We start from the raw sequence: 25,567 nt of genomic DNA, 5'->3' as shown, positions 1-25,567 counted from the left end.
TGATCACATCTTCATTGTTTCATTTCAAATCCATTGTCCAGGCAAAATCCTAAAAAAAAACTCTATCATTGTCCAAATACTTCTGGACTTACTTCTGAACTGTAAATGAGGTGACCAATTGTCTCTTCATTTCTGAAACTGTCTTTGTGATAATGTGACTGTGGGTGTTGAGGTGTTTTCAGCGCTGCAGTAGAGTGTATAACCTTGGTATATGCCACGTTTATGGTGACTTATTTGGTGGCCTTGCAGCTCGCTTCAAGTGTTGTTGTCACAGACTGCATTTAGAGTCAGAGAAAGTTGGGAACTTGCAGTCATGTGTGAAATGCAAAAAGCTAAAACAGCATAATGTTTAGTTTTTTTTTGCCCTTGTCATGCATCATTGTCATGTAACAAAGTAGAGAGTGATCAGGAAAGGCATAACAAGGGTGTGAAGATGGCTGTGATAAAATCAGTCAGCACATCCCAAGAGAAGTGAGAGATGGCTTGCCGTCAGAACGCCCAGCCAAAACACCTTTCAAGAGCTACTTGAGGAAGAAAGCCAAAGAAACCACAAGCTGAAGATGCTGCACAAAAAAAGTTCCACCTGCCTAGCTACCCCCAATGATCAGACAGGTAGAGTCCGCATGGACTGAGTGAAACTTTGTTACTTGATTTGAGGCACTCGTCACTTGGCTACACCTGTTGCCCTGGAAGAGCCCCCCCCCCCCCCCCCCCCCCCCCCCCCCCCGCCTGCTACAACTGTTGCAGCATCTCACTCTTGCACCAGCGAGAATACACTACACTCCAGCAGTGATGACTGAATCAGTGAAGCTGTAGGTTCCACTGCATGTACACTTTTGAAATTTGATTTAACATTGTGTTTATTTAGTGCCATGTTCAACTCAACAACATTTTAAGATCAGAAAATAAGTGACCAAAGAATAGGGGACTTGTTGATGAAAGGGAAAGCTGTAAAGCTCTGTGAAAGCACATACTGGGAAGGCAACATTGTGGCTTCGTGGGATCATTGTGAGTGCGCAGCTGGCAAATGCAGGCAGAATAAAGAGGGGAACTCCAGGGCTTTTTTTTTACTGCAATCTCTGTGTGGAAATGGCTTGTAATGTGTGCTGAATATGGTTTTTGTACCCATGTACCTATCTGGAAAATATGTCGTCTTGAAAGCAACATATATTGCCCTGGGGAGTTTTGGATTTGTTGGAGATAAAGTAGTCCTTTGGTTTACATCTAGGATACTGATTTGTCTATCAGTATTGGCCCATCCCAGATACCTCTGAGCCCACACATGTTGACTCCACCTTTGGACAAGATTGATATAAAACGTCTTTGTTGCACAATAAAGTTTTAAAAGGCATTCATAAATGCAACTTTACAAAGGTTTCTCAAAATGAAGTCTTGACCCTTGTGATTATATCAGCTTTGATGAATGACAGGTCTGGAAGAAGTCCTGTCCCAGATTTCTCTAATTTGGGGGTTTTAGATGAAGGTTACTGAGCTGCGTTAGCAAGGTACAGTGCAGAGTATTCCATTCATGCAAGGGGTTATAAAGTAACTTTATTTCTTAGTCCCTGTTTGGTCCATGTAAAGTCTTTAGATAATCTTCTGTTGACCGTCAACTGGTGATTTCAGCCTCTCAGGTTGTTTGAAAAAAAAACCTTTTGAGCTCTGGTCATGTCCCTGCTCACTTTCACTGTTGTGATGCCTGAAAAGAGCTTCCATGTTGTGTAGGGGGAGGATAGTTACGTGGTTCATGGTAACTTTGCTTCTTTTTTTGGTAATCTTTTTTGAAGGTTTATATTAAATATGATAAAGGTACAATGTCATTGAACAGCTTACTGTCATTTTACAATTTAATTCCTGACCATGTTCGTTATTTTAAGTGCATCGATGATAATGCAATGCCAGCCCTATGCACACCTTTTCAAAAAAAGTGTTACCATGGATATAACTCCAGCTATATGTGGGCTGGATTTCTGCAGAAGACGTTAATTAAATTTTCTCCTACTTACCTTCACATTTACTTTTAAAAACTTGAAAAAAAAAAAAAAAGAATTACACCTACTTTGTAGGGATGATTAAAAAAAAGTGCACAACTAACCTTACTTATCATATTCCCTCCCACTTTTTGCACTTTTTTTCTCCTTCAAATGCAATCCATACAGAGGCGTACTTCACTACTGACGCAGAGGGCTTCTCATTCAAATGATAGGAAATTGTACTTCCAGGCCAAAGCGCCCGTTTGATAAATAAGACACATCTCCAGGCGCAGAATGCATCCTTGTGACTCAAAATATGGCCCTCAGTCTCTGGCACACAAGGCCACACACACACACACACACACACACACACACACACACACACACACACACACACACACACACACACACACACACACACACACACACACACACACACACACACACACACACGCCTCTATATTATTTCATCCATACTGTACGTACAAACATCAGGCCTCTCTTTTTCACCCCATCTTTCTATCTTGCATGATTAAAAAACAATATCCAGCTTATGACTGCAAGTTAGGCAGACACCCACACTCATTTGCAGTGAAAGGCAAATGACCCTGGTGATGAGTCACTGCATTCACTCAGAGATTTTTTTTTTTTTTTTTTTAAATCAACACGGAAATCTCTCAAGGCAGAATGAAGCTTTGGATTTCACCAAACTAAAATAAATTAATACAATAAATACATTTGCAGTATATATATATGTTGTGTGTGTGAGAATGTGTGTGAATGTGAGTGTGTGTGTGTGTGTGTGTGTGTGGGGGGGTACATATATATTTTTTCGTCCAAACTTTTTAAAGCCTAAAAAAAATCAAACACTTTTTAAAAAAACAATAAAAATCCAATTGTACTTTTGTAAAACCCAATGACGTAGCAGAGACATATATTCTATAATCAAAGAAGATTCTTCGGTGTGAGATGAAACTGGGTTCAAATATGTTCTACAATGCAAATAATTACCCGTTCCTCTTTAATTGGTATCTTGGGTAATGAAAAAAATAGAATATTAGTGGCTGTTTTTTTTCTAAAGTACTTCACTACATCTGTAGTCAAATAGAAATGGCAAACATTTTGTAACATTCTTTATTTCTCTTAACCTGAATCATGCTGAATGAAATCTACAAATGTGTAATTTTTTCCAGTTAACATCATTCACATATTGTGACTTGTAAACATTTTTGTTACCCATTACAGATAACTTTTTTGGAACATTTGCAGACGCTTGAAAATGTCAAACTTATTTGAGCAGAACGTTAAAGTTAAAATGCTAGATGGAAGTGCAAAAACTGAAATATTTTTTAAGACAGAGTAGTGTTTTCTGATCTTCTTCATTATCCAGAAATCTCTTTGATTTACTTCAGTGGCTCCACCAAGGGCTCTACTCCACGGCAACTTCTAATCTTCAATTTTAAAAAAGGATGTACATTTCTTTTTTTTCCCCAACCCAAATTTAGTGGAAATTATAATTAGAAAAACAACATCTTTCTGAGGCTTAGAAACGCATATAAAGCAAGAGGAAGAGCAGCATAAGATCCTGTAATTGTTGATCATGTGAGAACATGTGCAAGCAGAAAAGACTACCTCCTTTCAGCACCTGTATATGCATGAAAAAAAACTTTCAAAGTGATGATGATTTAATTCACATAAATGTGAGCGGCACAGGTGACAGCTGTTTGAAGCAACGGCAAACCTAAATGGACTAAGATTTCCAGTCAAAGGTGAAATGTGTCCATTCTCTCTGATCACCATTTGCTTAAGGCTTTCTGCTAAAAACAAAACAAAACAAAAAAAGCCTGAATGAACCTGAGACTCATCTTTGGGCATTAGGCCTGAGGGACTGCAAGTGTTATCTGGCTGCATCAAGTTTACTTTGTTTAAGAAAAGAAAGAATAGTGGAGTGTATGGGGGTGGGAGTGTAATGGGAGTCTTTAACAGGGAGTAAAAAGAGACTGAAAGGATTTTGATCCAGTGATATTATATATCTATCCTGGCCAGGGCAGACAAAAGCACACAGCAAACCACCAGAGAGCGAAGCATGTCATCTGAATCGTGCGTCTTCTTTGCTGTGTTGTACATCCAAAGGCTTTGTGTGTCTGAATTTGGTTGGAAGAAGCCATAAAGGAGGCAGTTTGTTCACCCTTGACAAGTGTGCTTTTATTTGCGGCGGCCCTTTGATGTATTGAGAAACTTTGGCGGGGATATCCCTCGCAGACAAATACACAAGAACTCCCACTCCTTTGTATTATCCTTAACAATTCCCCGGCCATTCACTCCGAAGCTTTTATTCTCTTAAAGACCTTTATTTTAAACTTTCTGCCTACTGTCTGTCTGTCACCTGTAATGGGGTATCTTGTCCAGCTTTGGGGGGGATGGGCTGTATTTCATGTTTATAGGCTCTTTTTTTTTTCTTTTTTTTTTAAGTTTAGTTCATTGGTCCTTTTCAATTCCCAGTACAGGTGCAATTCGTCGGTGCCATACAAAAAAACATAATTTTTGGTGTATACACACTAACACATATATACACACAATATATATATATATATATATATATATATATATATATATATATATATATATATATATATATATATATATATATATATATATATATATATATATATATATATATACATATATATATATATATATATTGTATGTCTTTATACAATTTTTTCTAATCACCAAGGACCAAAAGGTGTAGACTGAAGCCTAAGCTTATGACTTGCCATTAGTTGGATATGAAAATTAGAAAATATCAAGTAAACTTTTGCAAATAAAATCAGAATAAAACCCTAACAATAAAAAGATCATCCTCAGACAAAGTTATAGCAATACAAATGCTTATTTAAAAAAAAAAAAAACCTGTTTGTTTCATTTTTATATATACTTTAACTGAAACCAAAATATTTCATGTTCTCAAGAAATTTGTTTCATTTGTTATTATACATCAATTTCTGAATTTTTGCTCTGTAATGGGAGCAATGTCGGGCTCATAAAAAGATGAAAGATTTTTTTTTTATTTCAAACATCTTACATCAACAGATGATTGCAATGATGCTGTATAAAAAATATGGAAAGTTAATCAATTAAAAAGCAGTATCCACGAAAGACTGAGTTTTTGAGCAAAGATGAGGAGGGGATCTCCGATTTGTCCACAAATGTGTGAGAAACTCATCTAAAAAATTAAACATAATGCTTCTCAGAAAGATGAGAAGAAATGTGCAATATTTCTCCTTCTTGAATGCAAAAAAAATCATCATTTTTGTCAGGGAATCTGGAGGACCTACAGTGCGTAAAGGACAGGGTGCAAGCCTAGCCCGAATACCTGCCAAACCCTCGGATGAGACTGCATTACCCACCGTTAGTCATTAATAGCTGATATTACTACAGCAGCACATTTAGGAAACTTCTGTCAAGTCCTACAAAGCAGAGCCACATTCAGAAATGCCACTTAAAACTTTACTGTTCAAAAAAGAATCCTTGTTTTAACCTCATTCAGAAGTGGGATTGACCTCCCTGGGCTGGCAGTAGGCGTTGTCTTCTGATGACTCAGTAATCCAGTTTTTTTTGTTTTGTTTTTTATTTTAGAAGAAAAGCAAGTCCAAAAGCCAGGCTCTGTGAGAGTTTGGGGCTGTATCATTACCCTTTGCAAAGGTGATTAACACTTTTCTGATGGTGGCATTAGTGCAGAAATGTGCATTGAGATTTTAGGGAAACATATGCTGCTGTCAAGACGATAAATCTTTTTTTCTTTTTTTTTTAATAAAAAAGACATACTTTTACAAGATGGAGCACAAACTCTTTTCTAAATCCTCTTTCATTGGACTTTCTTTTGGAAAAAGTCATCCAGCCTCTGTTATTTCTTTCCGTATATACAACCTGTTGCTCCTTTATCAGTATCTCATTCGGTAGCTCGAAACTTTAAACAGCTACATGTTGCTTCATGTTTGCATTCTGTTTATCAAATCAATTTAAATCCAAGCTGGATTTAAACTCTGCTCATTTGTTGAGATAAGGTGAGAAGAAAGGTCACACACCCACACCTGAGAGCTCCCCCGGTAAACCGCCACCGTTTCACACTGTATTTACAGCCCGGGTTGGACTTCAGCAACTCTTTGCTGTGGAGGCAGAGCGCGGAGCTGCAGCTCGGGGAGTTGAACTGCCAGTTTCCAAGTCACGAGCGTCCACCTCCTGTGCAGGATGCTGCTGCTGTCTTTTATATCAGACGGCCAGTAATAGAGCTAAAACACTTGACCCTTTCATTCCTGGGCGCCCACAAGCGCTTAAACAGATAAACGTTATATTTATCACACAGTCATTTTAATATGGGGTCAGAAAAGGGCTTTTACATAAAGAAAAAAAAGAATGTTTGAAACAAAAGGTTTTGTTTTACAGTGATACTGATGTTTACTTACTGTACACTTTGGCTTACACTGTATTTTACAAGAATGTGTTCACAGTGGTTGGTGATTAAAGTGGAAATCTAAACTCGGACCAAATATGTTGGCAAACATTTCTGTAATAAAAAAAGGAAAGGACATTTTCCTTTTCTTGTAAACAGAACTATGACTTTGTGGCTTTAATGTCCAATTAGGACATCAGCAGCCTGCGCTGCGTCAGTCCACCTCGCTGCTGTACGCACTGAATCAGACAAAGGGAATATCTGAGCTCAGACTCTACCGCCTCCCGCCCCCCCATGAGTCCAGCTGCATCGCTGTGGAAGGACTTCTACACATCTGTACACTTGCTCTTACACCGTCACAGTCAACTTTTGAGGCTTTATGACAAGGCAGCATGAGCCATCATAGTCTAAATGTAGAGCAACTTATTATGTTGTTTGTCCTTTCCTCGTAGACTTCAGGAAGACCAAGAAGGAGAGAGCAGTCATGAAATGTGAGCTTCTGTGTCAACGCATGGTACATATATGTGCTATTTTGAAGGTCAGTGCATCATACTTTTTTCTGTGTAATGTCTGGCTAAGGATGAAGGGTCTACCCATCGCAGGGTTGCACTGCATGCAAAATTTCAGGTCACTACTACTGGGAACCAATAATGCCTTTGGCTAAGCAACAATATGCAAATAAATCTATTCAAATTCGCACCACACCATAAACATCCAGGCTTATACAAGCACTCAAACCCAATCTCACCTGAGAGCACCAAGCTGCAGAATTAAAATACATTGCATTCATTTCAATCATAAAAATATCAAAGTCCTGGGGCGATATTGGATCTGAAACAAGTTTGGATCCATAATTCTGTGCTTCATCTAACAGTTTATAAAAAAAACATTTAAATGCAAACCTTGTTGATTACTCTCCTTGTTGCTTGCTGTAGTTGGGCAGCCTCTCAGTCCGGTGGTGGCCCCAAGATTACCTGTCTCACACAGGCAGTCATAAAGATAATGGCAGACAGGCAGCATCCTCCACTCCAGACTGTTATGCAGACGGAGGTTAGTCAGAGTTAGGAGATCAATGCAATTATATATCACACCCAGAGCTCCAGATTTCTGCCCCCAGGCTCTAACGGCAGAGTTTACATAGTCACTTGGTATTTAATGGGTAAAAGACGATCAGGGGAGGACGGATGACACTGTGTGCATCAAAACCAGATAGAAATCTTCAGTGTCACACCAACACACCCAGCTCAGTTTCAGCCTGCTGAGCAACTGGGGTAACCCAGATGTCATTCATCCTGACATCGTCCGTGACACTATACATAGAACGGCAAAATTAGCACAAATGCAGCGTTTGCCATCAGTGTGAAGTATGGTGACAGAGGGGCGATTATTTACGGGCTGCATTACTTTCTGAGGCTCTGAACTGAGTCACTGACCGAGCCTGATAATTAATTCCACGCTCCACTGAAATATTATGAAGCTGCGCTGCAGAATGACAGATGTACAACATGAAACACGTTGTCAGTGGGGTAACTGCACTAAGCTGCTTCGACTGAGGAAATTTGAGTGTATTATTTTTGCAAGACATTGAGTCGATATGTAAATAAATCATAACTTAACACTCAGTTTTGTGTTGTTCCCAAACTCCTCTTTGTTTGACCATAAAGAGTAAATATCAGAGACAAGAGGTGCAGTAGTTTGATCTACTGGTGTGTAATCAGACTGTTTGTTGTTTTCTGTCTGCTTTTTGTTTGTTTCAGCAATCAACTTCCTGTAGATACAAGAGGTAGAGGGCGGGGAGGGTACAATGGCTACATCTGACAGTAAGAGATAACCTGCTTCTATTTATAACAGCAGGTACTAGTAACTCATGACGTGGGGCTCTTGTTATCAATATTTATGGAACGAAGATTAAGACAGAGTAATGATACACAGAGCCCTGACTGGATCCATCCTGGCTTAATAGTTATCATAATGTGGTGAGGGGGGAGAGGAAAGTGCTCATAGATGCAAAGTTTTCGGCCAGCGTTCTGCATTTTAGTAATGATTCCAGAGACCAGACGGGGTCCAAATGTGATTAGCAGATGTAAACAGGGAAGTATGATGACTGCAGTGTTAAACACCGCTTTGACAATGCTTTCTTTTGACTGATTCACTTTCGTGCAGTTGTCACTTGAGGAGGTGGAGTTCATTTTGAGGCCTTCGTTGACAGATTTTGGCAGATCTTAAATGCAAGTTGTGTTTCACAAAAAAAAAAAACAACATAGAGGTGGTAATGAAGCAGCATCTAAAGAGAGTGCTCTTTACGTTGTAGGTCCCATAAGGTGTCCAGATGATGTAAATACCAATCTCTGTGTTTCTTTACAGAACACATTCATCTTCGCATTTATCCCAAGGTGCAGCCTGTTGCCTATAGGTTTAAGTAACGCTCCCTTTGCCAAAATATTTGCCACTCAAACACTTAAAAGTTCTGAGAGTGTACGCTTAAAAGAGGTGAAGTATCTTGGCAGAGCGTGGAGCAAAATGCCACGCAATCATATGCAGCCCAGGGGATGAAGTGATTGATCTGTGACCTCGGACTCAGCCATAAGATATAATGGCGGAGAGTGCGGGGGAGGGCATGGCTAGTGGAAAAGGGACGAGCATGAGTCAGTAACAGAGTCTGCGAAAAGCTGTGGGAGCAGAGGAAGTGTTAACAACATCACAAGTAGGAGCAAGTCAAGTTACCACGTCAGGAAGCAGAAAGGGCCTGAGAGTAGGATGATGTTAGGTGTCCGAGATGTCAATGGACACATATTGTACATCCTGATCATTTAATCCTGTGAGGTGAGTGAAGGGAGTTGTTCATCCTCCTAATGCTGTCCACTCTGAGCTGGAATGTGTTACCTCTCTCTTTTCGTAGCTGCCTTTTATTAGAAGCCTGTAATGAGTAACCCCCCCTTGTGAAAAGTCTACAAGGACTGAGTTCAGGGATAATAAGCTATGTGTGACTCTCATGTCCACCACTTGTTGCCGGCACAGAACATAAAAAGCTGCTTCTTTCTTGGCAAGTGATGATTATAATAAAAAAGACAGGGGGGTGGGGGGGGGGGGGAGCCAATTTTATCAGATTATGCCATCTTGTGTCTTTGAGGCAGAAATGTATCAACAAAAACTGCAATGAAAACATGTTTTTGTTGGCCAGTTCCTCCACAAGTGAGCTGACAACAGTATATGCACAGTCGGGCCAGACTGGAATCCATTATAACAGCCAAGACAAGACTTTTGAATGTGACAAGTGGCACACGGCCACGCTGAAATGTGCATCTTGTTTCCCTCTATAGTCATAAAACTGGTCATAAAACTTCAGGTTGCATGAAGTCTGCACATCATGATGATGAAGGGAGGAGTGTTGCTACATTATGTTCTCATTTGGGGAACAAACAGGAGGCAAAAGTGATGGCTCTGAGAGGCTCCCAGTCCCCCTAAAACACTTGTATAATCTGAGGGAGAAGTCCAGAGATAAATCAGATTGTTACCATTGTCTTCTTGCAGAAGCACACCCACAGGTTCCAACGACAAGCAAACCATGCTCTGTGATTTCCATAAACATGGCAAAAAAGTAATTTATGTCATGAGAATGACACTCTTCTTACACACCCTCTAGAAAGTTTGGGTTGCTGGCAAGGAGTCAGGCAAATATCACCTATTACTCATGTAACTTAGTACATTTGGGGCTTCACTTGCAAGCACTGCGCCTCGTCACTGCATAACAATCAGATGGCTGAGTGTTGGCAGTGCAACTGATGGAATTTTACTGAAAACAGATTTCGCCTTTGAACTTCCAGATATTCCTGATCGACAAGTGCCAGACCCGACCTTAGACGGTGTGGTCTCTTCTTTTGGTCTAATTGCGCCACTCGAGGACGTGGATTAACCGTTTGATTGTTCTTATACCTGTCCGGAAAAGAGAAAAATACGCAGCAGCCTCGGCACATTTGCCAGTGTAAGTGTTTATGTATGTATATATGTACATATATATGTGAGAGACTGGTCCAGCGAGGTGTGTTTGGGGGAGGGGGGGGTGGGTGTTTTTGAGCAGCAACAAGTTCCTCTAGAACTTGACAGACAGACATAGGGGCGCTGTAAATGTGTTTGTTTTGTAAAGCCTATACCAGCTGTCCATTGCGCCTCTTGGAAAACATGTAAATGGCCAGTTGTGCATATGCATAAAAAAGGCTTGTGGTCTTTCCCCAATCAGGGAGTTTACAGCTTATAAACATAAACATATGCCAGAAGTTTATGCCCGTCGTTTCTCCTCGATGTGGATGCAAAGATGTGAGGCAGTGAAGGAGTTATTATCAGTCGGGAACTATAGTTCCCCCATAAACTCGGGCAGCAGTCGCTCATTTCAATCACGTAAGACCCCTAATGGCGTTGTCCTGGCGAGGGTGTTACGTATTTCTGTACAAGCTTTTTCTGACAGCCCGGGCTTGTTGTTTATTTGTCTTAACTGTAGAGCCACCAAGGTGTTTGCCTGAGAGAGTTTAAGCACGCCGGTATTGCGAAGGGTTATTAGATTCATAAGTCAGCGAAGTGGTGGGCGATCTTACTGAGCACAGCAGAAGTTCTCATATGATGACTTCAAACAAGACACAATACCTACCAGCATCTGTTGGAGTGAGTGGATATTAAGACACTTCTATCTCCAGGACAGCGTAGGGGGGAAAATGGTAAGTAGCAATGGGAACACACAGCAGATGAGGCATGATTAGAAGTATAATAGTCGTGCTTGCTGTTGAGTCTGGAAGCGCATTGCTGGAAGGGTTTGGACTCACAGGCTACTTGACAAACTCAGTATCCAGAGCCGTGTCTGCTGAGGCTGATGTTTGCCAAGCTTGTGTGACAGCGATTGTGTGGCATTTCTCAGCTCAGGATATGCCGTTCCAGTGAGAGGGGTAAGGAAATATTATATTGTGTCTGTGCGCAGGGATGTAGGCTGCATGTGGACACTCTTGGCAGTGGGGGCTTTATGTTTTATGCATGCATGTATGTTCTTTTCTGAGTGCGCTGCCCATGTCTTTTATTTAATTTCATGTTTTAATATAAGCAACATGTGCCACTTGTCATAAGCATTACACGAGGAACAATAGAGATCCATTTGTGGCATGAGAACGGTTCCCTTTCCGCGGCGACCACAGACTCACAGGTCTGAATAAGTGAACCGGCGTTTCCCATATAGGTGCTCTTATCTGGAAGGAAATGTCCGACCAATATGTGATCAAATATTAACACGACTGGTTTGGCAAGGGGTGGGAAAATACACGTGACCATGGGGAAGCGGCATAGTTGGTGGGAGAAAAAAAAAAGCTGTTTAAAGTGGGCACTCAAACAAAAAGTATAGATATTTTGTTGGCCCCTCATAGTTTCCGTGGCTGTGTTATGCTTTCAGCACGTTGGACAGAGACACCGGAGTCGTGCATGGACTAAAAACCAAGCCGAGTGGACGCCAACCCTCTTTCTCTCTTTTCCCAGCCCCCCTTTGCACAAACCTGGGATTGTTTTTCCAACTTTTGGTAAGCTTATTTTGAAGGAGATTGTGGTCTGTAAACGGAAAATAAACGGGATTCTAAAGAGGAGAAAAAAATACATATATATATTTATATATATAAAAAAAAGGGGGGGAAAGGAGAAAAAAGAGCTTGTGCTTCAAACATGTCTCTTTTTTCTAGAGCGCTGTGAAAGTTGAAATGTTAGGGCTTCTGATCTTTTGCACAGCACATTGTCGGTACCTATAAGCCCCCCCACACTGCGTTAAACTTTGGGACATGCAAGTCTTGGTCGCGGAGATCTAACCACGCACATAGTGGTTGTCAGCCCCCTTGTAAAGGTAAGAGCACAATCCATTGTTTTTTTTTATGTCAATCTTCTTTCATTCCTGTCGTCTTTACGGGCTCCTTCTGGCTTTTTCTCAAACGAACTTCGGCATGCAGCCCATCGCCTTGTCTTAATTGTCGCCGTCAATGACCGAGATAACTCCGAAATGAGATCCGATGCAGGTGAACCAATAAACCCCGGACAACCTCTTTTTTCTTCTTTTTTCTTTTCAACTCAGAAACGAAGATTATATTTATATTCAAACGCTTTGCGCGTGGTCATTGTGGAGGGAGCTTTGTCTGCATGCGTTGAAACTGGGACTGCATGGTTTTTTCGTGGGGAAAGAAAGCTTTTCCAAGCGTTTTTGGAGTTCCCGAACACTGCCTGCTGCAATATAATTTGCGTAATCGTTGCGTTGTGCCTAATCATGCTCCCAATATGGGACTTAAGACGCTGCAGTGATCCTTCCAGCACGAACTGGAGTAAGATGCAGATGCGTATCAGAAAATCTATCTATCTATCTATCTATCTATCTATCTATCTATCTATCTATCTATCTATCTATCTATCTATCTATCTATCTATCTATCTATCTATCTATCTATCTATCTATCTATCTATCTATCTATCTATCTATCTATCTATCTATCTATCTATCTATCTATTGTTATTTTTCTCATTTGGTCTGCTGCATTCATGTTTTTGTCTTGATGTCAAACCCTCTGGATTTTGTTATCGACCAAAAATAACCCTACTCTTTCCCCCCACCCCCCCACCCCTCCCTCCCTCCACAGCCCCCCCTCCCGTCATCGCCATCAAATCACTTGTGTTTTTACTACGACCGCTCCACGGTTTCATTCATAAGGTGCTTTTCACTTCACCTGCTACCCTGCCCCCTCTTTTGTCCGTACACGGCTCTGAGTCGACCTGTCAAATGCAGGCGACCAGCAGGGGAACAAGATGAATGATAATAATAATAATAATAAGAATGAAAAAAAATATATATATTAAAATAAAAACTCAAAAAAGGGACAGAGGAGAGGTAATCCATTCTCAGTGGCACGGACTCGTTTAATTTGCCCGGTTCTCTTCTACAGTATACAAATTGATACAATATCCCTATGTAAAATTACAACGAAAATGGGCGTGGTCAAACTGCATCCACTGACAGATGTTATGGCTGAATGTGATGCTGAGAGATAAGATGGCTTGATATGCAGTTGTTCAGGAAGCGGCGCTTCGTTTATTATTTTTTCTTTATTGTTTTCCTTGTTAAATTGGGGCATCCTTGACATCACATATCGGGCGTTTTAAATTCAGGCGATCATCATCCAAAAACCGCTCTGGGATTTTATTTCTCTGTTCTCTTGAAGGACTTTTAATCTTAAAAAAAAGAGAGAAAAAATCCGTCTCGCATGGATGCAGAAGAGGATATTGTCTATTTCCCCTCTCTCTCCACATTCCTCTCTCTCTCTCTCTCTCTCTCTCTCTCTCTCTCTCTCTCTCTCTCTCTCTCTCTCTCTCTCTCTCTCTCTCTCTCACACACACACACACACACACACACACACACACACACACACACACACACACACACACACACACACACACACACACACACACACACTCATTCTTTCATTCTTTCGCAAAAAGATTTAAGATTTCTGATTCAAAACCATCAGCAAGAGCAGACAAAAGTCCCAACGCCCACTTGGCAGCCCTGTTTTAATCAACACTCCTCCTGCACGTTGCGTATTCAAACAAATATGACCGTATCCAGTAAATTCCTAATTGCGTTTGAATTAGGCTATGGGACTTTTCCGCCGGCGTTTTCGGTAATTTTCACTCGTGCAACGTAATGTGCGCACTTTGGTTCCTGCATGTTACAGCCTATGCCGCCTATTACTCCTTATTTTATGAGACATCGATACCAAAACAGATCATGTTGCTCATTAGGCTGCCCGACATTCATAAAATGCTCATTTAATGAAGGCTGCGTCGCGTTCTGTAATAGCCACGTTTCGGGCTTCATTTTACCATAAAACTGTTGTTTTAGCAGATTAGGACTAATGAAGATTTTATCGAACGAAATTGAACAGGTTTTAGTGCACAAGTGGGATATAGGCTAAAATTGTGGCCTTTTTTATTCACAGACGCTATGAATTATATAGGCTAAAATGTATATTTATATATATATATATATATATATATATATATATATATATATATATATATATATATATATATATATATATATATATATATATATATATATATATATATATATATATATATATATACATATGTATACCAAATATTTTCTCAGCAGAACAGAGGTTTTCTGGCCATGTAGCAGTATTTTTATTTCATGCATCTTTTTTTTTCTACTGAGACATGGGATTATGGTGTGGGCGTGGGCGTGCTGGGTGGAGGCGGAGGGATGAGCGGAGGCGGGTTAGGAGGGGTCTGTGGGGTGGCACGACACACTTTGTATGTATGAAGGTTTTTTTATAGCACTTTTCTGCAATGTACGTCAGCGGATCAGTCCATAAATGGGGCTGCGTGCGCTTGTGTGCGGGCGTGCGTCTCCGCGTGTGTTATCTTTACCGAGAATCTCCCCCTCTCTCTCTCTCTCTCTCTCTCTGTCTCTCCATCTCTCTCTCTCGCTCCCCCTCTCTCTCTCTCCCTCCATCTCTCTCTCTCTCTCTCCCTCCCTCTCTCTCTCTGCATCTCTCTCTCTCTCCATCTCTCTCCATCTCTCCCTCCATCTCTCTCTCTCTCTCTCCCTCCATCTCTCTCCGTGCACTCTCAGCTCTGCAGAGTTGGGGTGGGCGTCAATAACAAACCTGATGGTAGGTTTCGCTGAAAAAAAAATCCTATGAAATTATTTCTGCAGGCCTTTGAATTAAACGGACGAATTTTATTGTGCACAAATTAAAAATAAATCTTGGCATGCCTCTGTCCCCGTTACAATCAACTCACGCACTCATGGGTGAGGTTATTTTAATTCGATACACATATATTTATATATGTATATATATTTATATATGTATATATATATATATATATATATATATATATATATATATATATATATATATATATATATATATATATATATATATATATATATATATATATATATATATATATATATATATGGGCTTTGGCCACTTCTCCATTCATGAAAATGAAAATCCCCTCCTCCCCTCCCCTTTTTTTTTTTTTTTTTTTATAAAATGATGTCTCACACAAATAATAAACAGACTGTGGATTATTTTTCTTTTTTTTGTTGGGGGGGGGAGGGGGGGGGGGGGGCAGAACTCTCGGCTCGATTCGCATCAAAGCGGACGTCACGATATAGTTAGAGGGAAAATTAATCACCTTAATCATTATGGAAATGTAGGCTACCTCGCCCGCTGCCGCCACCGGCGCGGTCTCTGCTGCTGCTGCTGCTGCTTTAGTCACCACACCATCATCTACGTCCAATTAACAGGCTTCCTTAAACAAGTTCTGGCAGGAAGCGAAGCCTTGAGCCTCATTTGGATCCTTATTTATCAGTTATTCGTCATTCTGAGGCGTGATTGTGGTTTTTACATCGACGAAGCCCACGATCAGTTATTAATACACGGTGGATATATGTCGGACCTCTGCGGGACAAGGAGGATCAGTCTGTGTGGGTTAAATAATGTGTGTGTGTGTGTGTGTGTGTGTGTGTGTGTGTGTGTGTGTGTGTGTGTGTGTGTGTGTGTGTGTGTGTGTGTGTGTGTGTGTGTGTGTGCCGGTAAACCATTCATCCTCTGGATTCAAACAACTTCTGCTAGCTGATAAAGCATATTTGTGAATTTCTTGAACATCAGGGAGGTAAAGTGTTCATTTGAAACTGTGTAATTGGAGAAAATTGTCAGGATGTGACATATCAAGCCAAGCACAAACGTCTGCCTGCCTTATTATATAGGATTGGTGTGTTTTCCTTCATGCAAGAGTCATTGATGGGAGAGGAAGGGATGCAGACAGGCAGGGACCATATGTCTGGCTGGGGTGATTTGCAGTCCATGCCACTACAGAAGTAATGGATCAGCTGCATGAGGGTGTGGAGGGAGGTATACATTTATATATGTGTGTGTGCGTGCTTGCATGTGGGTGTGTGTGTGTACAAGTTAGGACGACCACTGCAATGTGGATGTCTCATGATTACATTAAAGTTTATTGTCATCACAGGAGGGATGGCATTAACTCCTCACTCCAGCATCTGATTTGAAAACAGGCCTGTGCCCAATTTAGCAGTTTGTGACTTCTCTCGACAGTTCTCCAGCTCACTCTCCGCTTGTTTGACGTCATCCAACCTCATACAGAATGTTTTCCCAGTTGACGTGTTTGCTCCTTGAGCAGGAATGCAATTCCACTTTGATCAAAATACCCTCATCGCTTCCCTTTATCCTTTATCCCCAGTGAAAATGACATTTCGCAAAATGTCATTTCGCCCGTCCTGCTTGGCTCTTCTCTTGCAAAAGAAAGCATCATTTTACTTGTTAAATTAGGCTTTCGACAGCTTCCCTTGCTGCATTTGGCAATAAAAGCCTTGAAGGGTTGTATGTGGTGTTGTCAGCCCTTGTGGTTGTGTCTGAATATGGTAGCTGAAACATACAAAGATTAAACATTTTATTCCAAGAAGTCAGTGATAGAAGTCCTACTCCTTAGTTCAGATACAGTGGTTTAGCAGGCCTGGTTGCTTATTCTTCAATTGCACAGTCAATAACCCCCCCCCCAAAGTTATTAGACCTTCCATGAATTTCATTCAGAAATCCAGCCTCTTGCAAGCCTGATCCCTTGTCTTGACACACCACCTTCAGTTGTGCTGTATTTGCAGAAATGAGACACAATGTTATTGTTTTTGCTCCTCTAATGAGATGCCGAGTGATTTATTTATGAATTACTTGTTTGGAACAGCCCCCTTGTGCAGTGTGCATTTTTATTTATTTATTTTATGCTCTTTGGAGTCATGTCGCTCAGTGATTGCTGATGCAACTCTTTGTCATCCAGAGTTTGCCCTCACCTCCTGTGAGCCTTCAGGGAGGCTATATCTATCTTGGCATGTCCCTGAGTGTGTTGGAGGTGGGAGTGACTCATTAAGCAGGTGTGAGCATCCACTCCCATACTGCTGCATGCCAAACAAGAGCTCTTTGGCTCATAAGCGCATGCAGGGAAGAATCATGATAGGAATACACAAAAGCATATCACAATAAATCTTTGCACTAGACCGGGGCCAAGTCACAAGGATAATGAGCGGCTATTCCTCCATTATGCCCGGTCTTGTATTCATCAGAGGAGGAATTTCCAAGTGTTCATCGCCCATTGACAGACTGGGCCTCCACTGACATCTTTATTTGAATCCTGCTTTGTAAAGGGAACTGATTGTTCCCAGTTTGCACTAGATGAGGCTCTGTGTATATAATTTAACCAGGTTTGTTTAGCTGTCATTTGGTGGTAATCACCTGTGAAAGCAGCTTGCTGCACTGCAGAGCACTTGCAAGGGAGTCATGCATCTGTGGAGTGGAGCCAGCTCTCCTTAAAAGCAATCAGAAGACAAAGTTTAGCATCTTCTCGAAGATTTTTTTACAAAAACAATCCCCCAAGTTCTAAAAATATCTCAAACTGACACATTATGTACACTTTGATTGTTGGCTTTTATCAGGGATGTAGACTAACAAATGCTTGATTAAATAGTAACATAATGTTCACAAATATGTGCTTTACGCTCATATGTTTGAGCTTCTATAACAAATCTCCGTGGTTTGTGTAGATATCCACGAGAAATGCTTATTTTTAATACCCTGAATATCTAATTTTACATAAATAGGCCATCTCTAAATGGCACGCAGCGCATCACGACTTTGGTGGAGACGCGCTGTTACGCAAAAGCCTCTAAAGATATGCCTTCTGTGTAGGCTGCGAATAACAATAAAATAACAACAATAATAATAACAAGTGAGGACGCTTTACTTGTGCATCGTATATATTCCCCGACATTAAGGTCTGGATGCGGTCCAGCTGCACGGTACAGACAAACAAAAGCGCAGTAATACGCGCTGAGAGCTCATTAATGGCTTCGCCTCGCGGCTGTTTAAACTGGAGTTTGGTGACGGCAGGTCACATGTTGCAGCGTCATTGTGTAGTAAAGTTACTGTAGTTGCAAAGAGGCTCCTCATTTCAGCTCCAGAGGTCTCTTCATCTCCCAGTGTTGCCGCGGCTGCGTTTTCGGAGTGCGACAACTTCCAGTTTTCAGACCATCTTTCCAAAAGGAGCCGCGCAGCCATGGGAGTGCATTACCTCAGCCGTGCAATTTCCACCATCAATAATTTAATCTATTTGCTCCAAAGCTGAAGAGATATCCCGAAGCGTTGTCGGGAGAGTGCAGAGAGGAAAAATATCGCTTAAGTAAGTTACTCAGGGAGTTGTCCAAAACATCCCAGATGACACCACTGTCCTGTTGAATGGTCTGTTTTACGACTGGGAGGTACAAGGTATGTGTCCGTTTGTTCTCATGCAGCATCTTTCAACAACTTTGACTCTGTTTGATGATTACTGAGAGGGGAAAGGGGTAAAAACAAAAAAAAAGAAGACAGCTGGTGTGTGTCTATGTGTGTGTTTGTGTTTGAGGTGGGTCTAGAAGTAGCTCGATCAAGTCTGGTTATCCAAACAGACAGCGCCGCACCCGGAGAGGGGATATGTGTAACTTCATCCTACTGTTCATTAATAAAAAACGCACTTATTATGTTGATTGGGTTTCCAGTGGGGGAAACGAGCCCGGGAGATGTCATGAAAAAAAAAGGCTCGTTGTGTTACCGAGTTAGGAGTTATAGGAGTTTTTTCTTCTTTCAAAGTAACAAACTGAATCTGACTTTTAACATTTTACTGCGACTCAATTCAGTTTACAAATAAAGCTTTTAAAGCACATGTCTTAACCTGTCTCATCTAATCCGAGGTTCTTCTCCCATGTGAACCAAAAAGGAAAAAAAAGGGAGGAAAAAGGGGGTTTATAGCCTATATCTATATCAGAGAGGGGGGGAAGACTACAAACTTTGATGAACTCATTAAGACTTTATAGGACACCCGAGACCTAAACAGGCAGGTCTGGCCAACTTGGTGCTGTGTGTTCTTACTGAATGAAACAATAACAACAACAGAAAATACATGGATAGAAGAAAATAGGAGTGTTGCAAACATTTGTGACAACAGTGTGGGGAAAATTAAGCTTAACGACGATAAGAGGATACTTAATGAAAATAGGATCCATATATTTTTTATCAGAGTTGTGACTAAACAACACTTTGTTGCGGCGTCTATCTATCTATCTATCTATCTATCTATCTATCTATCTATCTATCTATCTATCTATCTATCTATCTATCTATCTATCTATCTATCTATCTATCTATCTATCTATCTATCTATCTATCTATCTATCTATCTATCTATCTATCTATCTATCTATCTATCATTTCACAGGCGGTGGACGAGAAGAAGCTCTCATTATTTCACGGTCTCATGCGCCATCTAGTGTACAAACATATGAACTGCAGCGCTGACATTATAAAGCTGTAGGTCTATTGGTGTTCCACTGGTTGGGGTTACAGTGTTGAAAATTTAAAATGAATGATGGATGTCATGATGCTTCCACCATGAACAAATAAACTGGATTGATTATGTGCGCGACCCCGTGAGAGTCAGCTTTGACAATGCGGCCACTGTATCCCATAATTGTCCACTGCTGCACACAGAGTCGGAGGGAGGCGACAACTCATTTGGGTTGCATAAATCACTCAGCGGGTATTTGAATGCTGGGCTTTCTGTGGGAGGAACCAGGGTCGGTGTGCAGGCCTGGTATAAGCCGCAGCGATGCTCATCTATTACTAAACGTGCTCTGAAGCTGCATCAGATTGAAAACAGATCTCAGGGAAGCAAGCTTCCACATGTGTCAGCCATTACTGCAGACAACTCAATTAAGTCTAAATAGCTTTTTTAAGTGCTGCATTGTGGCACACAAAGGGTTCCCTGGTAGACATTTTGATCATATACGCTGTTTCTTTCCCCCATAGTGAACATTTGGACGTGCAGGTTGTGCATGTTGGACGTGACAAAACATGCTGCTAGGTAAATAGTTCTGCTTGCCATGGTTCTGGAGGAATTAAGGAAAGACGGATACCCACAAGGGAGCAGTGATGGTGGCAGAGAATATCGTTGCACACATTTCTATTAAAGTAAAGCAGCTGTACTTTGCTCTTCGGGCTGTATTTATATTACTATCATATGCGATAGTTTTAAAGAAAAATCTTCCTTGCAGTTAGTAAAGATGAAGCCATAAAGTGTGCTGACATATGCAGGGAGTGCGGGGAGCATTACTGAATCTGTAATAATACTAGCTTTGCTAGTCCTTTCATGCTTCAGAGTAACTTTTCAGCAACTGTCAAAGGAGGCATTTATCACTCTAATCCCCACCTGGCACAAAGAATAAATGCAAGGGTGAGTTACATATGCCCGCCATGCAGCGTGCTCTCCAGGCAGATAAACAGGTGGCCATCTAGAGATGTCAAAGAGAGTCCACACACTCACCTGCTCCAATTGTGTGCTGTCATGGATAAAAGCCTATTTGAGCAGCAGTTATTGCAGGCTTTATTTCCCTATACTCCAGGTTATTAGCTCAGTATCCGGGGCATCGCATTCAGGTGCTTGTGCATTAGGTGAAACTTTTCTTTTTAATGTACATAACTGGATTTCATTTAAAAACTTGTATTGTAATTAATCTTGGGAAAAGAAGTTTACCTAGTGAGCGGTCTCACAGCAGATTGGAGTCCTCTCTTACTTTATTATTCACGCGCATGTTAAACAATCAAACTCGTTTTTTATGATCACTGAAATCCGTGTGAAATGGGAAAGTCAAATATTTGTCACATTTAGCCTTTTGCCGAGATTCTCCACCAGTCCCACAGCAATTAAGTGATTCATTGGCTTTATCGCATTTTAACAGGATGTTGATTGAGAGCATAAGCTATATTGATTGTCCTGATGGAAACAGGAAATCACATAGATTGAAATAAAATCATCTGTTGTTCCCGGTGTGAGGATACCCGGGGGAATGGCATGCGATTGCGCACTGTTGAGTGGCATTACCCCCAGCAACCTCCTCCCCTCCATCCTCTCCCCTATGGAGACCTGGAAGAGACGTCATCTGAGGTTGTTATGCTGCGAAATGACGCTGGCACTCTCCCCACCCCCTGCTACTGCAATATTACCCCTGTGGTCTGTTACGGAAGATGCAGCACTCTTCGTCTGCACCATTTCCAGCACGAAGTTTGACGCCTAACAGTAATCACCCCTCTGCCGTCATTTCCCTCATGCGGAAGGGGAACCATTTGTGGGTGATGCTGATAATAATTATATCAGCCTAAATGCATCCTACACATAAAGCTGATGACGGGCCTCAATCCCGTAAATCTACATGGTTTTCTGTGCTGGGAAGCCTCACAGATTATTCTTGTTATTGGAGCTAAAACATAATTTAAACGATAAATTGGATTAATTACAATCTTCAACCATAATTTGATAATCAGCTCTTCAGTCTTGGCTTTTGCCCTAATTGTTGTTTTAGTTGGTGAGAGGAAAAATACCCCTGATCTCCTTGCAAATATACACACACGAGCCACCCTCCTCCCAATGCCCTCCCTCCACACACACACACACACACACACACACACACACACACACACACACACACACACACACACACACACACACACACACACACACACACACACACACGCAAACACGCACACACACTCTGGAGGAGCACATCACTGAGCTTGGGGAATGAGTGGCTCATTAAGAAGAAGGATGTGATATTCTGAATAGAGACTGTGAGACTCCCAGCACATCTATTTTTAGATGAGATATCTCTATGGCACTCACCGTGGTGTCGGTTAATTGCAGCCACAGCCCCAGATACCAATTAAGAATGAAACAAATGCTTTTAAGGTGGGGTTTTGCTCCTCCCCGTTGCAAAGGTCCTCATGTCCACCCTGAGCGGAGACAGGAGTGTGTTTGCTCGCCGTGTTTTCCTGTGCGAGGTTGGGACATGGGGAGTACAAGCAAAGCCTCGACTAGGCTATTTTTAAATGAGCAAGATCTTCTCTCTTTCTTCCTTTTTTTTCCTTGTGATTACTTTAATGCCTCTGGCTGTTAGACGGTTGGATGTTCACCAGCTCATTGATTTGCTGTGAATCTTAGAGCTTCTAAGAGGTAAAGGATGCACATGTGCTCAGGCAATTCAATGACTGAGGATGTTCAGCATATCAGCAACACCTGGCTCCCTATGGTTTTTTTTTTGGTTGATTTTTTTTAAAACCCTGGCAGCGCTTTGCTCGGCTTGTGAGCTGCTCTCCAGAGCCTCCGGGTTGGTACAGTGCAGGAAGGATGACACATCTTTCAGTCATACAGCTTCCTCACGGCATCCTGTTAATTCATCCTGCAGTGTGCTCGCCATCCATCTGCTGAAAAAGCAAACAGTGTCCCTCACAAACAGACCTGGGTTCCCATTCATGATCACAAGGTTTGGTGTCAGACCTGTCTTGCAGCACAGACCAGTTTGTTGTTTGAATAAATAAAACTGCAGCCGGGAACTGACGCAAACACAATATCAGTCAGCATCCACCTGTACCTGATGAGGGCTCTTGTGCCGCGGTTTTTGCTGGTGATTCTGTTTCCCTGGGGGGGGGTTCAAATGATAATGAGCTCACTGGTTTCTCGGTTCACAGCTGACCTGTTCTGCATCCCGCTGTCGGTTTTATTCTGAATATGCCAGAGAAACTAGATTAAATCTAAGAAAAGAAACAAAAAAAATCTGCAATCTCCTTTCTGAATTTGAAAAATACAGTGAAAATACGAGGCAAGAATTGATGCAGAGGGAGGTGAATGATGGACCTGGCCATTATAAAACAACACATGCCTACACATGATACACTTACAGTCCAAGGCACCATCTCGTATAACAGCAACACTGTAAGGATGTTTCAGATTTCTGTTTGTGTAATCTTATCTTGAGCAGTGTCTCTGTTGCTGCCATCAAATAGAAATATAAGCCAGACTTCACATTGATTCCAGTTTTCAAACAGTTTGAAAACACTGATGACGTTGTGTCAATACCAGTTAAACAGAAGCAAAAGCAGCAGTTCCTCCGAAGCTACGGGGTCTCTTTGTAGCGTGCAAACAAGGAGTATTGGGTTGAATAAGAGTCAAAGCTTACACGATGCATTATGGATCAAGAACAAGCTATCTTTGTCAAAAATTCCCTTTGACTAAACCTGTCTCGATCTCTCCCCTTTCCTTCTCTCTTCTTTGCTCTCTTTCTCTTCCCTTTTCCAGTTCCACCAGGTTAGAAGAGTGATGACCATCCTGTTCCTTACTATGGTTATTTCATACTTCAGTTGCATGAGAGCTGCGCCCCTGAGAGATGCCCCGGGCATGCGGGGCCATCGGACGGAAGGCTACTTGGGCGCTGCTGCTGCGACGGCCGCCCGAGGCCACGGGACTCCACAGAGCGGCGGTGGGCCGGGCCAGCGCGGAGAACTCCCCTCACTCACAGACACATTTGAGCAAGTGATAGAGGAGCTGCTCGAGGTGGATGGAGAGGCGGCGCAGCTGGGACAGGGGGCTGATAAGGGCCAGGGAGGTGGGGGCCCGTCGCCTGCGGTCGCCACAGAGACCAAGGATGTCGACCTGTACAACTCGCGGGTGATGATCAGCAACCAAGTGCCTTTGGAGCCGCCGTTGCTCTTTCTTCTGGAGGAATACAAAAACTATCTGGATGCCGCTAACATGTCCATGAGGGTGCGGCGACACTCCGATCCCTCGCGGCGCGGAGAGCTCAGTGTGTGTGACAGTATTAGCCAATGGGTGACGGCTGTGGATAAAAAGACGGCAATAGACATGTCTGGGCAGACAGTTACCGTCATGGAAAAGGTCCCTGTCCCCAATGGCCAACTGAAGCAATACTTTTATGAGACCAAATGCAACCCCATAGGGTACACAAAGGAGGGCTGCAGAGGAATAGACAAGCGGCATTATAACTCCCAATGCAGGACAACCCAGTCCTACGTGCGAGCGCTCACCATGGATACCAAAAAGAAGATTGGCTGGCGGTTTATAAGGATAGACACTTCATGTGTATGCACATTGACCATTAAAAGAGGGAGATAGTGTATAAAATGTATAGATTTTATTGAAGAGTTTAAAAAAGAGAATACAGAGAAAATATCTATTTGTATATATACATAACAGGGTAAATTATTCCGTCAAATGAAAATTTTATGGACTGCATGTAAAAAAAGATGAAGTTTATACAGTAAAAGTGATACTAAGTCTATTTATTGAACATATTCATGACCTTGTAAACAATTAAAAAAAATCTGATCAGTCATTTGCGCCCAGTTTAAATTACTATATCGCATTACTCGAGACATTGTGATCTGTTTACGTTGCCAAGAATTAGCAGATGAAGGGGAAAAAAACAGTGAGAGAGGACAGTTCCATCTTCAAAAGCTTGCATGCTGCTTCAATTGTGACTCGAGAATTCTCCACTTACAAAAAAAAGGATACATGCTGACCAAAAAAAGAAGAAAAAAAAAACATTCAGTTTACATATTCAGCAGAAAGCAATTTCCTCTCAAGTAATTTATCTGTTTACTGTTCTAAACTTCTCAAGGTAATGTTGGAATTACATACTATGTCAAGGTGCTGTTGTCAAAGCTTTGCTGTTTATTTTTTTATCCCCACCAGAGAAGATATATTTAAAAAATAATTATAATATATATATATATATATATATATATATATATATATATATATATATATATATATATATATATAGATGAGGTCTATTCATGGACATGTTTCTGGGTTAATATTATTCATTTTGTATGTTGTGAAGTTGTTTGCAATATTAAACTGAAATATTTGAAGAAATAAAAATGACTATAGGCAAATGAAAAACACAATCAATGTCGATAAAGTTTCAACAGTACACTTTAGGCAGGCTAACTTTACTTATCCGGTGATGAGGAAAACAGACACATAAAACACACACGCATGCACACAAGTTGCCATGTTTTTGACAAATAAGACAAAAGAAATGGGCTTTAGAACATCTGCCATGTTGGGGTTTTTTTTGGTGGGGGGTCTTAGTTTTTAATGCTGTAAGAAAGGAATCATGGGGGATACAGGAAGGAAGAAGTCAGTA

General features: G+C 41.4%; 1 protein-coding gene across 8 annotated transcripts in view; it reads left to right on the top strand.

Moving 5' to 3' along the window:
• The window catches only part of bdnf (brain-derived neurotrophic factor), a 33,841-nt gene extending 8,737 nt beyond the window's left edge, over nucleotides 1-25,104 (top strand). The window contains exons 2-3 of one of the 8 annotated variants that reach the window (XM_061710260.1): nucleotides 6,879-6,964; nucleotides 23,695-25,104. In XM_061710260.1, coding sequence (XP_061566244.1) covers nucleotides 6,911-6,964; nucleotides 23,695-24,528 — 888 coding nt within the window. In that variant the 5' untranslated portion in view covers nucleotides 6,879-6,910 and the 3' untranslated portion in view covers nucleotides 24,529-25,104. Of the gene's footprint in view, nucleotides 1-6,878; nucleotides 6,965-11,029; nucleotides 11,136-11,294; nucleotides 11,361-11,918; nucleotides 11,979-12,195; nucleotides 12,293-18,507; nucleotides 18,801-23,694 lie in introns of those variants that run through there. The other 7 variants (XM_061710275.1, XM_061710317.1, XM_061710284.1 and 4 more) reach the window with 7 other exon arrangements.
• The last annotated feature ends 463 nt before the right edge of the window (nucleotides 25,105-25,567 follow it).

This window comes from Cololabis saira, chromosome 2 (genome assembly GCF_033807715.1).
Source record: "Cololabis saira isolate AMF1-May2022 chromosome 2, fColSai1.1, whole genome shotgun sequence".
NCBI lineage: Eukaryota > Metazoa > Chordata > Actinopteri > Beloniformes > Belonidae > Cololabis > Cololabis saira.
The sequence above is the reverse complement of the archived record's forward strand: the minus strand, read 5'-3'. Positions and strand labels throughout refer to the sequence as shown.